The 14,999-nt window shown below is 40.9% G+C and overlaps 1 protein-coding gene across 6 annotated transcripts in view; it reads left to right on the top strand.

Annotated features, from left to right (window-relative positions):
- Positions 1-14,999, top strand: part of PHKB (phosphorylase kinase regulatory subunit beta) — a 237,155-nt gene that overhangs the window by 26,851 nt on the left and 195,305 nt on the right. For all 6 annotated transcript variants that reach the window (XM_067471122.1, XM_067471123.1, XM_060788360.2 and 3 more), the window contains one exon: positions 12,612-12,711. In XM_067471122.1, coding sequence (XP_067327223.1) covers positions 12,612-12,711 — 100 coding nt within the window. The remainder of the gene's footprint in view (positions 1-12,611; positions 12,712-14,999) is intronic.

The raw sequence follows: 14,999 nt of genomic DNA, 5'->3' as shown, positions 1-14,999 counted from the left end.
CCAGAGACAAAGAATCAAACCATACATCAAGAAATCATTAAACATGAATCTTCCAAACAAGGCTTTCATGAGACAAGAGCAAGAACTTAGCAGGATTCTAAAACGATGCTTCATCTGACTATATTTCCCATGCTTGGAACTTTGTATCTTCACATTAAGCCATTCCAAGCACTCAGAAATTGCTTTCATTTTCCCTGAATGCCTCTCATCCTTATCTGTCAAAGCCTGGCAGAACGCCGAAGGCCTTGGCCAAGTTGTCAGTTTTGGCTAATTTCCACCCGCCTGTCTATACGCTCATTAGTCCCTGCAGGTGCCAAGTTGTTTTTAAGCCCCAAATCCTGGGAACTCTCTGGGTGCAATTCAAGGAGTAAACCATCACCCCTACACCCTGTAGGAACATTCTCATGGGAAACTACACTTTGAACCTGTATCTCTATGTCATTCTCTGCATTAATATAATTGACCAAACCATTGCCATCTTGACCTTCATTGACATCATTCCCCACATTCAAAGCATCTTGATCTTGAAACACAATCACAGGCTGAACTCCAACAGTGTGTGTCCCTAGGTGACAGTGATGGAGAGAAGGACTAATAACTGTGCCGAGTTTAATTTCTCTCAGTCCACAGGAAGTGGGTCAGGGGACATCTTTAATGAACGCCCCTCGTAGATAGCCTTGTTTCTTTATTTGTATGCACAGCCCTCAAAACTCATATCCCCATCTGCCTCTGAATTGCTATACTCCATTCTGCTTTGTGTGAAGACGTAGCCTATATATTTCTGACAAGGTCCTGCTAAATCTTCCTAGTGAAAATTTGCCCTGTTTTTCTCGTTTGTATTCTTGAATACTTCACCTATCAAGAAAACGAAATAGATTTGCTGATGGTGCGAAGGTGAAAAGCGGATTGTGTGCTTTGACTCACTAGATAATAACAGTGAATCCCTAGCTCTAGAATCCAGAAGTTAATTTTGAAAGGAGATAAAAATCAAAGCTGGAAAAAAACAAAACAAATGCACATATCAAAACAGAATCAGAAATAAATACGGATTGATTAATGTATAGTGCTTTAGTACATTGCCTAATTAAATATAATGACACTGTATAAATTATAAATGATGAGCAGTTGTAGCTACAGAAGGATTCATCACATCGTGGTGTTGCCATGGCAACTGATGGGCATGTTTTAAAAAATGTGAAGTACTTATACAGTGCATCAGTGCTTAATGCATACTTTTCACCAATGGAGCTGGAAAAAATTGAAATAAAAATGCAATTCAAACTGGAGTGTGTATCCCTGCTATATAAACGTAGAAATGTAATAAATGATACACATAGGTTGTAATGGTGCTATGTTAGAAATGCTGCTCTAAGATGACCTATAGAGAAGATGCAAAGAATGAAATTATCTCTTTGGCGCAACAGTTAAATGACTAATCATCCTGCTCTCTCTTGTGGTTGCCTCTCCATCCAACTTACTTTTCTGTTGTATGTGTCTGTGTTCTTTAAATCCTTCTACACGTTTGTTTTCCTTTCGAAACACATCAGAAGTCTAAAATTGCAGCAGATGTGGTCCTAGATATATTCCCCCTAAAGCACGCATGTCTAAAGTCCGGCCCAGGTACCAATTGCAGTCCCTGTTCAAATTTCTACTGGCCCTCTTACTCACTCACTTTCTTCTTTCTTCCCTCCCTCCCTTGACTTCCTTCTTTTCTTCCTCCCTTTCTTGACTTTCTTCCTCTCTTTGTTCGTTCGTTTGTTCATTCGTTCCTTCTTAGGAATCAGGGCCCTGGAAAAGGTGGGCTCCCTTCACCCTGATCAAGTGTTGCCTTCTCCATGGTTGACTCTGGCGTCAGGCATCTCGTCCCAATAGCCCTTTGTCTCTTTCTCTCTTCCACCACAACGTTGACTTTATTTCTTTGCAAGGAAAGCTCCCCAATTGCCCAGCTTGGCCCAGGCACTTGCTGCTGCCGCTGCATGGCACCTGGTTCACCATTGTGACTAACAGGATCATGGTCATCTCGCTGATCCATCAACAACAATTACCATATACTCAAGTATAAGTGGCCTCAGATATAAGTTGTGGCATCTAATTTTACCACCACCATCACCAAAAAAACCAAAACAAAACAAAAAAACTGGGAAAACGTACTAACTTGAGTATAAGCCGAAGGTGGGAAATGCAGCAGCTACTGGTAAATTTCAAAATAAAAATAGATACCAAAAGAATTACGTTAATTGAGGCAATAAAAATAGTAAATTTACCTACCGATCCCAATTCAAGGTGCAGGTGCTTATCTACAAAACCTTAAACGGTTTGGGACCTGCCTACCTGCATGACCGCATCTCCATCTACGAACCCACGCGTTCCCTTCGTCCATCCAGAGAGGCCCTGCGTGCGATCCCACCTGTGTCGCAGGCGCGTCTGGTGGGGATGAGGGACAGGGCCTTTTCTGTGGTTGCCCCCTGACTTTGGAACACCCTCCCCAAAGACATCAGACTAGCACCCACATCGGCAGTCTTCAGGAAGAGTTTGAAGACTTGGCTGTTCCGATGTGCCTTTCCGGAATAGGAAAACTCCAGTATTGTCCCAGAAGCACTTTATTAGAATAATAAGATTCTCTGCACATTGCACTTGCCCTGAAACCCAATATACCACCTGACACACCCAGCACTTTTAATTCTGTACCCATTGCTTGGCCCGGCCATAGTTTTTACTGTGTCATGGTTTAATGTTTCGTTGTTATTGCTTTATGTTTTCGATTTTGCTTGAATTGTTTGTTATGCTGTTGTTGTGTTGAGGCCTTGGCCTTTGTAAACCGCATTAAGTCCCTCGGGAGATGCTAGCGGGGTACAAATTAAAGTATAATAAAATAATAATAATAATAATAATAATAATAATAATAATAATTAGAGTGAAATAATGGAAATGTAATAACAGTAATAATAGAGTAATAATAATACCAGAGCAAAATAATAAATGTAATCTATATAAATAAAAATTTAATGTTCATTTGTGGGATTACATAACTCAAAAACCACTGGACAAATTGACACCAGATTTGGACACAAGACACCGATAAAGCCAACGAGTGACCATCACTCATAAAAACACTGAAAAACACAGCAGAAGAGACTTTAAAAGCAAAAAATAAATAATAAATTAAAAAAAACATTACAACGTATGTGCAAAACCGCATATATAAATGCAAATACACATATACACAAATATATACACACACATATACACACACAAAACACATATACACAGACTGGGCCACAGCAACGCATGGTAGGGGATGGCTAGTAAGAATAATAAATAGAGTAAAATAATAAATGTGCTTATAATAAAAGAGTAACATAATAATTGTAATAATAATAATAATAACAGAGTAAAATCATAAATTACCTTGACTTGAGTATAAGCCAAATAGGGCTTTAAAAAGAGCTGGAAAACACGGCTTGTACTCAAGTATATATGGTATATTTATTTATTGCCCAGCTCTCCTTACTATTCTTTTTACATACTCCTTATGACTTTGAGAGAAAGAAAGTGAAATACAAATGGCTCAAACTAGAGTTTGGGTCTCACTCAAAAACAAAGAAAAAATGAGAAAAACATTACAAGGCTGTCAGCTTAGCTTTTGCAGCTGGAAAAAAAAAACAAGTTTCCCTGCTGATTCCTTCCTGCATTTGGAACACTTGAAAGACATTTGCAAGTTGTAGGAACATATCCTGCTTTTTATCTTCTCTCCACATTTCTCTCGCTTTTCTCCATTAACTTGAAAGGCTGCTTCTGTGCATGTGTGATTGAGGAGGGAAGAGAAAAAGAGATGGGAAAGAAAGTGTGATGAAGTATCAGTGAGTTTATTTGGCTAAGCTTTGGGACCCTTTCCATTTTTAAATTCTGTTGCATAAAGCCAAATGGAATGACTATGTGCAGAAACCCTAAGTGAAAGACATGATACGAAGCAGAAATATTAGTAAGGGTGCATGGGTGATTTCACTTGAACTAAAATAACCATGATTAAATTAACCTGATCACTGTTTTATCATGTTCAAAACATGTATCTAAAATATTTCCCTTGTTTCGCACGGTGGCCTTAAAAGCTTTTCTATCTACATTAGATTCTACAGTACTCTTTATTTCCTTGGACTCTTCATAGATTTCTGAATGTGAAAAGTTGAGTTTTGAAAACAACCGAAGTGCTGATGAACAGTGTGCTTTTAGACCCAATGGCTTTTAGTTCCATGTGTTAATGTGCTCCTGATCACTTGGGATTTCTAATCTGCTACCCAGACCTTCTCACTTATGATACTGTGTCTTGCTATGGTTTTAAACACTTCTATATCTGTTGTCGAAGGCTTTCATGGCCAGAATCACTGGGTTGCCGTGAGTTTTTTGGGATGTATGGCTATGTTTCAGAAGCATTCTCTCCTGATGTTTTGCCCACATCTATGACAGGAGTCCTCAAAGGTTGTGCGGTATATTGGAAACTAAGCAAGGGAGGTTTACATATCTGGAAGGTCCAGAGTGGGGGAAAGAACTCTTGTCTGTTGGAGGTAATTGTGAATGTTGCAGTTAATCACCTTGATTAGCATTGAAAAGCCTTGTAGCTCAAGGCTTGGCTGGTTACTTCCTGGAGGAATTCTTTGTTGGGAGGTGTTAGCTGGCCCTGATTGTTTCATGTCTGGAATTCCCCTGTTTTCAGAGTGTTGTTCTTTATTTACTGTTCTAATTTTACAGTTTTTTTAAAAAAATACTGGTCGCCAGATTTTGTTCATTTTCATGGTTTCCTCCTTTTTGTTGAAATTGCCCACATGCTTGCGGATTTCAATGGCTTCTCTGTGTAGCCTGACATGGTGGTTGTGAGAGTGGGCCAGCATCTCTGTGTTCTCACATAATATGCTGTGTCCAGGTTGGTTCACCAAGGGCTCTGCTATGGCTGACTTCTCTGGTTGAGTTAGCCTGCAGTGCCTTTCATGTTCCTTAACTCAACCAGAGATGTGGGCGAAACGTTAGGAGAGAGTGCTTCTGGAACATGGCCATACAGCCTGGAAAACTCAGAGCAACCTACTTCTATATCATTATCATTTTATGTTGTATATGTGGCCTGTTGTTTTATTTTATTGTATTTTGCTGTAATGTATTTCTGGGCTCGACCTCGTGTAAGCCTCCCCGAGTCCCCTTTGGGGAGATGGTGGCGGGGTATAAACAAAGATGATGATGATGATGATGATGATGATGATGATTATTATTATTATTTGATACACAACAAGATGAGTCCACAGCAGACAAGATCACTCTGCTGTGTGTTATATTGGATCACTCGTCGGACACTTCCCAAGTGTTTAGGACTGAGTGATATATCGGCGAATAATGCATGCAGATCCCAGTAAGGTGGCCTTTTGCAGCTGGCAGATGGTAATTTTGTCAGTGTCAATTGTGTTTAAGTGCAGGCCAAGATCTTAGGCACTGCACCCAGTGTGCCGATCACCACTGGGACCCCCTTGACTGGCTTGTGCCAGAGTCTTTGCAGTTCGATCTTTAAATTCTCATATCGTGTCAGCTTTTCCAGTTGTTTCTCTTCAATTCTATTATTATTATTATTATTCTATTATTATTGTTATTATTATTATTAATCTTCTCACTACAAGAATATAACTTCCTTCCCACTCCTTGTCCAACATGAAAGTATTTCCTAAAATTTTCATACGATTAGCCTCAAACCCATTCTGTCCAATTTGTGAAAAAGAATACAAACGCTTTTTAAGTAGGATGCTGTATTTCAAAGCATTTCCATGTTGCCATCTTCTCTGTAAGAAAGTTAGACTGGACACTCAGTTCTAAAGAGAGGCAGATTAGAGATGGTTACCTGATGAGACAGGATGTTTCCTTTCATCACTGTGTTGTCTGCATTGCAAATATTTGAGTCATTGGCCCAATGGTATTGCCTAACCTAACAAATTGGGAGGATGCTGTGCCATCTTGTTTGTCTTGGTTATACTTAACCTAGGGATCACAACCAGATCACAACCAGACACAGTGAAGACATCTGTCCTTGCGCTTTGCTACTCTGCTGCTGAGTATGCATGCCCAGTGTGGAACACATCTCACCACGCTAAAACAGTAGATGTGGCTCTTAATGAGACATGTGTCATTATCATGGGGTGTCTGCACCCTACACCACTGGAGAATTTACACTGTTTAGCCGGTATTGCACCACCTGACATCTGCCGGGGAGTAGCAACCAGTAGTGAAAGGACCACGGCAATGACATCTCCGGCCCACCCCCTGTTTGGGTATCAGCCAGCACGCCAACGACTTAAAATCAAGAAATAGTTTTGTGAGATCTACAGCGACACTCGCTGGAACGCCTCAGCAAGCGAGAGTCCAAAAGTGGCAGGCTCAAACCCAGAACCTCAATCCATGGCTGATACCAAATGTGAGACTCCCCCCTGGGCACACAGTCACCCAGAAGACTGGGCGACTTGGAAGGCACTGAACAGACTGCGCTCTGGCACCATGAGATGCAGAGCCAACCTTAAGAAATGGGGCCACAAAGTGGAATCCACAACATGCGAGTGTGGAGAAGAGCAAACCACTGACAACCTGCTGCAATGCAACCTGAGCCCTGCCACATGCACAAGGGAGGACCTTCTTGCAGCAACACCAGAGGCACTCCAAGTGGCCAGATACTGGTCAAAGGACATTTAATAAAATACAAAGTCTGCAAACTTTGTGTTTTGTTTGTTTTTAATGCAATACAATTGTTTTGGTTCGCTTCTGGCATGATAAATAAATACTTAAAATCTCTGTGATTTAAAATCTCTCTACAGTTCACATATTACTTTTATACATTCTAGTCCTACCTTAAACTTTAAGAAAAACTAACCACCACTCCAGAACTTGATATGTAGCCATTTTAATCAACGGTTATTTTAAGCCTGGCTTAATACACATTGTCATCTGGCATAATTTAAATTTTTATACATTCAAGTTCAAAATCAGCATATATGGTTTTGGCTTCAAGTTCATTTAGTGGTTGATTAAATAGCTGGTACCATTCAGAGTATCTTTTTATAGGCCTAATTTCCTCTTCCAACTCCCACTGCCTTCTCATTGAAATGGGTTCGACCTTCATGCTCTGCGAAGGCTGCCTTTATATTCCAAAGGTAGGCACATTCCTTTGTTGGCATTGAACTGTGGTTTGTATCCAGAGCTTCCCTGTGTGGTTTCTTCAAATTTCATGCTTCATTATTGCCCCTTTTAACTTTTGAGAGCAATTCGAATATATTTTATTTCGACGAGGAACTTTGCAGTGTCTTTTCAAGGGATCCAACATGCCCTTTACCTGTTGCTATTTCGATGAGATAGCCCCTTTCAGGATGGCCAGCGCTGCCAGGAATCGTTGGTTGAGGTTTCAAATGTTGGTCTCACTTCTCATGTCCGTACAGAAATGCCAATTAATCGAGGAGCTTCTTCTCAAATTACTTTCGTGGCATGGAAGCAAATTCCCAAGCTATATTTGCAGCGTACAGATGCGATTCCTACTAATGAATTCATTTCAGTTTTTCATAGTATAGTGCTTGTGGTAGTAGCATGCTACCCGAGCTACTGTGGACTTTATTTATTAATTGTATTTATTTATTTTATATCAAAAGCGTTGCATACATTAGTATAAAACTGATACAAATAGAAAGAGCACAAGTGGCTAATTACCTTTTGACCAAAAATGGGCAACAGCAACCGCATTTTCTGTAGCCTCCAACAATTCTTCCTCTGTACATGAGGCAGGACATTGTGGACAAGCATACAGATGTGGAGTTGTCTGTTCTGCTCCACAGTCGCACAAGGTGGAGGATTCTATGTGCCTTTTTGCCAGGTGGTCTTTTTATCTGCTCACTCCACTTCTCAGTCTGTTCAGGGAATTCCAAGTTGCCAGTTCTTGGTTTGCTCTGGAGGCACACCCTCGTGGGGGGCCATCCAATTGGGATTTCCTGGTTTAGCTGCCCAGAGGGATACCCTTGCTGTTGCTGAGGGAACGTCAAGAGGAGTTGTGGTTCTCATGAAACTTATTCTTGATTTGAGTCTACTGGGAGGACGCCGATAGCCATGCAGTGGATGGCTTTCACATGTTATAGAACTCCAGTATGCTGATGACAACATCATCTGTGTGCATTCAGAAGAAGACTTATAAGCCAATCTAAACACCTTTGCAGAAGCATACAAGAAGCTTGGCCTGTCATTGAACATAGAGAAAACCAAAGTGCTCTTCCAGGAGTCACCAGCCAATCCCTCTCCAATGCCAGAAATACAGCATAATGGTGTAACATTAGAAAATGCTGATCATTTACACTCTCTTGGCAGCCACCTCTCCACCAAAGTCAACATTGACACTGAAATTCAACACCTTCTGAGCTCTGCAAGTGCAGCATTTTTCCAAATGAAGCACAGAGTGTGTGAGGACTGGGACATCTGTAGGGATACCAAGGTGCTTGTTTACAAAGCTATTGTCCTCACAACCCTGCTATATGCCTGCGAGATGTGGACTATCTACAGATGTCACATGCAACTCCTGGAATGATTCCATCAGTGCTGCCTCTGAAAATTCCTATAAACCTCTTGGGAAGACAAGTGGACAAATGTCAGTGTGCTGGAAGAAGCAAAGACCATCAGCATTGAAGCGATGCTCCTCCACCATCAATTCTGCTGGACTGGCACCATCACCGTCTCCCCGACCGGGACCACCTTCCACCTTGAAACCAGTGCCCTCACTGCGGAAGAACATGCAGGTCAAGAATAAGCCTCCACAGTCACCTACGTACCCACCACCAAGACACTACACTTGGAGGACAATCACCCTCGGGCTATGAGGGATCGCCTAAGTAAGTAAGGTTTTCACAGTTTTCAACATAGTCCTTCAAGGTCATTTACCGGCCCTCGCTCAGGGTCAATCTAAGTCTGAAACGACTTGAAAGCATACAACAACAATCCTATCTCATCAGCCAAAAGTAGGTCCACACTTCCCACTGAAATACTAATAAGTTTATATTTCTTAAAATTGTTCTTCATTTTAATTATTGTATTGCATTTAAGTGTTTTTTGCACTACAAATAACGTATGTGCAGTGTGCATAGGAATTCATTCATGTTTGTTTTTTTCAAATTATAATCCGGCCCTCCAATACTTTGAGGGACTGTGATCTGGCCCTCTGTTTAAAAAGTTTGTGGACCCCTGAGTTACGAGTATTTTTTTCCATGTCAGGAGCAACTTGAGAAACTGCAAGTCACTTCTGGTGTAAGAGAATTGGCCATCTGCAAGCATGTTGTCCAGGGGATGCCCAGATGTTTGATGTTTTACCATCCCGTAGGAGGCTTCTCTCATGCCCCTGCATGGGAAGCTAGAGCCGACAGGTGGGAGCTCACCCCACTCCCCAGATTCGAACTGTCAACCTGTTAGTCAGCAGTCCTGTCGGCACAAGGGTTTAACCCATTGCGCCATTACAGATAAATGAATCTCCAGCAACCAAAGGATGGACCCCAATGTATTTTGTGGACTCAGATACAAATAGTGATATGAGCAATGCTGCATTTTTCTTTTATGGCTCGTTCTAAAAAGTGCATCAGCTCACTATGACTGCCTTCCTGTGGTCACGAAGCTCTGCCTTCTTTTTCAGATGCACAACACACGGGAAGGTGGTGTTAGTTCAACTGATATATTTATGAGGGAAGAAAAAAAACCGACATGGGAATGCTGAATAATTTATATCTTCTTCCTTCTAGTCAGCATCACACAGTAGGAAGATAATTTTCTTCTTCACCGTCTTTGGCGTAGCTCTTGCTAGATTTCTTATTTGAAGAGCTAATTATAATTTCGTTTCATGCACAGGCATTCCCATCAAGCGCAGATGTTCTCCGCTCCAGACAACTTCTATTACGGAAGGCTAGTTTTCGTCCTGGTTTAAACTGTGGATGGGTTGGTTTTTGAAACTTGCATCGGTGCATTCACTTGAAACATTCATTTGCTACTGTTTGATTTCTGAGACGTATTTTTTTCCCTTCCTGAACTTGCTCACCTTTTAAAAGCCTGCCCTATTCATGTGTTTTTACGGCACATCTTTGTCTGAAGTACCCTTGGTAACTGCAAATCAAAATCTACAGTGTCTTAACCAGCCAAATAACCGCCTAAGGGGTTCTGTTTAATTGCAGGCTGGAAATGTCATTTTTTAAAATTCATATTTAATTTCTCTGCTTTTAAAAATATTATAAAACACTTAGCAATAAAATGGAGTAATGGAACATTTAAGAATAAGAAATAAAAGATAGCTGGGGTCTCTTGGAAGAGTCCTTGCCACCTTCCTTTTCATTAAGGCTTCAGTTCCTTCCTCCTGTGGGACAGAAACCGAAATTGGAAGTGAGGATCTGAAGGTCTTTGCAGTGTTTCCCTCCTCAAATAGTCAAAGAAATGAGATTTGCCTAGAAGCTGTCTCTACTCCTGGTTCAATGCTGTAAGCTTTGAACCTGAGGTATTAGAAGTCCCGATGTGCGAATGTAGACATCTTCTTACTAGCTTTAGCATTTTAATGCCCGGAGTGACTGAAAATATTTGTAATAAGTAGAAAACAAGTTTGATGAACATCCCTGACAGTCTCTGTCGCCTAATGGGAATTCTTTGCAGAAAGTTTCCATCTCTGTTGAAGGCAGTGCATTTTCTGATTCAGCCTCCATTCCTTGAGAGACTATATTGTTAACTTGCCTCTGGGGTAAGAGGTGTTTTGTTGTTTTTGTGCCTTGTGGCCATCGATTTGTCAGTTATTAAAATGTATTGTTGAAGGCTTTCATGGCTGGAATCACTAGGTTCTTGTGGGTTTTTTCGGGCTATAGGGCCATGTTCTAGAGGCCTTTCTCCTGACGTTTCGCCTGCATCTATGGCAAGCATCCTCAGAGGTAGTGAGGTCTGTTGGAATTAGGACAATGGGTTTATATATCTGTGGAATGGCTGGGGTGGGGCAAAGAGCTCTTCTCTGCTAGAGCTAGGTGTGAATGTTTCAACTGACCACCTTCATTAGCATTTGAAGGCCTGCCTGAGCCTGGGAAAATCTCTTGCTGAGAGGTGTTAAGATGTGCCTGGTTGTTTCCTCTCTGTTGTTTTGCTGTTGTAATTTTAGAGTTTTTTAATACTGGTAGCCAGATTTTGTTCATTTTCATGGTCTCTTCCTTTCTGTTGAAATTGTCCACATGCTTGTGGATTTCAGTGGCTTCTCTGTGTAGTCTGAAATGGTGGTTGTGAGAGTGGTCCAGCATTTCTGTGTTCTTAAATAATATGATGTGTCCAGGCTGGTTCATCAGGTGCTCTGCTATGGCTGACTTCTCTGGTTGGAGTCGTCTGCAGTGCCTTTCATGTTCCTTGATTCGTGTTTGGGCTATGCTGCTGTGTTTGGTGGTCCCTCTGTAGACTTGTCCACAGCTGCATGGTATACGGTAGACTCCTGCAGAGGTGAGAGTATCCCTCTTGTCCTTTGCTGAACGTAGCATTTGTTGGATTTTCTTGGTGGGTTTGTAGATTGTTTGTATGCTGTGTTTCCTCATCAGCTTCCCTATGCAGTCAGTGGTTCCCTTGATGTATGGCAGGAACACTTTTCCTGTGGAAACACAGCATACAAACAATCTACAAACCCACCAAGAAAATCCAACAAATGCTACGTTCAGCAAAGGACAGGAGGGATCCTCTCACCTCTGCAGGAGTCTACCGTATACCATGCAGCTGTGGACAAGTCTACATAGGGATGGAGATGTCCAAACAAAGATTGGATAGACGTCTTTCAGAGTCCTTCAGTTATCTATTCACGCATGACAGGAGGTTGAACTAGATGCCCCTGTGATCTCCTGCAATTCTCTGATTCTGTGTTTCATTGGAAATAAGTTTCACTTTAGTCACAACCAAATGGGTATTTTGGGAAATGTATCCATGATATCAAAACTCCTTGCTCTATGTGACCTTCCATCCACACTTTGGCTTGCCATTTGTGGCTTTCCATTTCTGTCATTCTGGGTATGTGTTTCATTTTGCACAGGTCATGCGAAGTGCATAGTACTTGTATTAATAGTTTGAAGAAGAGGCGAAGTGAAGTTTGTGTTGAAACCGAATGTCTTTTGTTACAGCAAAATGGAAAAAAGGTCCATTTCATATTACTCTTATAAAAAAGACACAAAATAATGTAAAGCATTTTCCTCATTTTATGCTGATGTTTTAAAAAAATAGCATTTCCAAACTTTACTATGTTGTGGTCATTTTTTTTCATATACAACCCTTTTGCCTTTGGTATCACGATCTCTAATTGTATTCACGTACTTTCCCTCAAACAAAATGAAACAGAGAAATAAAAGTATTCCAGGTTTGTAAACAAGCTTTATTTGATTTCATCGTCTGCATCCGAGGCATAAAAAATAACTCTTGGTTTTATTGTGGCAAGGCTGATTGAGCCTAAGTGTATCTGCATGAGCTGGTGCTACTATATAAAACATCCCTGATGCTTAATTATGCTGGTACCTTGAACTTCCTTCTGAAAGCATTTCCAATTTGTTTCATGGGTTATCTCTCTCACCCAGGCGCATTGATGATGACAAGGGAAGGACCCATGAGCTGGAGCATTCTGCCATAAAATGCATGCGAGGAATTCTCTACTGCTACATGCGCCAGGCTGATAAGGTAAAACACTGCTGTGTGGACACAAGCGCACACTTAATTCTAAAGGATTAAGTTAATTGTAACTGTTAAGAGTGTTCCAAATGGGAACCAAATTAAAAGGGCGATGGGTGAAGTGCCAGAATGCGCTTCCTAGGGAAGGTCTGTTCTCAGGCTCTGGGCCCAACATGTTGAAAAGCTGCAGGCAAAGAAGCTCTTCCTGCTGTAAATCAACTCTTCAGCTTATTTGAAAAACTCAATCTTTTAATTGCTCTTGGAATGTAAACCAGTGATAGGCAGGCAGTGGTGTCAGGAATGTTGAAAATGCAGAGCATCATGAGAAATACTATGGAAATACACAGAGGTCCTGAAATTAGAGTTGGGAGGAGATTGAGAGGGCTTGTGCTGAAACTGCAGGAAGCGAATAGGGCCTTTCCTATTAATCTGACAAATGCGCATATGGGAACGCCATATGTGCCAGGGGACAGTTCCATCTTGTCTCCTGCATATGTCATCAGTTGGGGACCCAACTGAGAGAGAGGGGGGCAGGGTATACGTCCACCTTGTCTCCTGTGCTATGCTAATAATATACGGAGGACACGGAACAATGGTTTCAAACTACAAGAAAGGAGATTCCATCTGAACATGAGGAAGAACTTCCTGACTGTGAGAGCTGTTCAGCAGTGGAACTCTCTGCCCCGGAGTGTGGTGGAGGCTCCTTCTTTGGAAGCTTTTAAACAGAGGCTGGATGGCCATCTGTCAGGGGTGATTTAAATGCAATATTCCTGCTTCTTGGCAGCATGGGGAAGGACTGGATGGCCCATGAGGTCTCCCCCAACTCTTTGATTCTATGATTCTGTAATATAATATGTATAATATTATAATGTAATGCAATATAATCTACTACTACTACTAATAATAATATGATAATTATATATTTATATTACATGTAATATTACTAATAATATTACAATATTACATTATATATTACAATATAATGGTATAGTACAATATAGTAATATTTAATACTGATATTGTACTATGCTAATAACATAATGTATTGTAAGCCACTCTGAGTCCTCTTCAGGGTGAGAAGGGCGGCATATAAATGTCATAAATAAATAAATAAAATAAATACATATTTTCCTTTCTGTAATTCTCTCCTTCCTTCCCCCTTTCCCTCCCTCCTACATTGGATTATATGGCAGTGTAGACACATATATATGTCTATGCATGTTAGTTGACTGGTTGCATATATATACTTACGTTATGTAGAGAAGGAGAGAAGAAGGGGAAGTGGGAAGGAATGAAGGAGGGAAAGGGGAAGAAAGGAAGGAGAGAAGGAGGGAAAGAAGGAAGGGGGGAAGGAGAGAAGGAAGGAAGGAAAGAAAGATAGAGAAGAAAAGGAGAAAGGGGAATAAAAAAGTTAAAGGAAAGGGAGAGGGAAGGAAGAAGAGAAGGAATGAAAGACAGAAAGAGGGAGGGAAGGAAGGAAGGAAAGAGAGAAGGAAGGATGTAACCAAAGGGCAAAGAAAGGGAGGAAATAAACAGAGACGGAAGAAAGAAGAAGAGAAATAAGAAGGGAAAGAAAAAGAACAAAGGAAGGAAAGAGGGAGGGAAGGAAGGAAGGAGAGAAAGATGGAGGGAAGGTTGGCCACAGCAACGCGTGGTGGGTACAGCTAGTATGTGTGTGCACACACACACACCTTTCTAGTAAAAAGACAGGGATTCGCCTTCTTTAAAAAAACTAGTGTACATGCTATTATGTATTTTAGTTAAATGTACACTTGGATACGTTTTGTGAAAATGTGTCTATATGAAAAGTATTCAAAATAAAAAAAAACACAAAAAGGGAAATATTTGTGCATTCTGGCCTTGAAATGAAACATTTTCCTTCCACTCAGTTGATAACCTGTTGCAACTCAGATCTAAGACTGATGTTTATGCACAAGGTTCATCCTGAGTACTTGGGGACAGTTGTCGTTGATTCTGGAGGTCAGCTTTAAACTGTCACTGCAGACGAGCCATTTCCAAATATCTGTCATGTGAGCTAGCAGGGAGACTTGTATTTAATATTATATCCTTTAAATGCAGCCTGGAAGATGGGAATGATCTGAGCAGTCTTGCCACGTCTCTGGTTTCTCTCTTTCTCTCTCTCTGTTGGGAGATACTAAGCAATAGCAAATCGTATTAAGCCATGTTTCTTTTTGCAAAGACATTATTCACGCTGGTGTGCAGATCTATTCTCATTAGAACTTCTTTTTTTTTTTAAAAAAAAGTAGCACAAAGCATTAAGGATGCATTCAGACTAT

The sequence above is a fragment of the Anolis sagrei genome, chromosome 8 (genome assembly GCF_037176765.1).
Source record: "Anolis sagrei isolate rAnoSag1 chromosome 8, rAnoSag1.mat, whole genome shotgun sequence".
NCBI classification, from domain to species: Eukaryota; Metazoa; Chordata; class Lepidosauria; order Squamata; family Dactyloidae; genus Anolis; species Anolis sagrei.
This window is presented reverse-complemented; position numbering and strand designations above follow the sequence as displayed.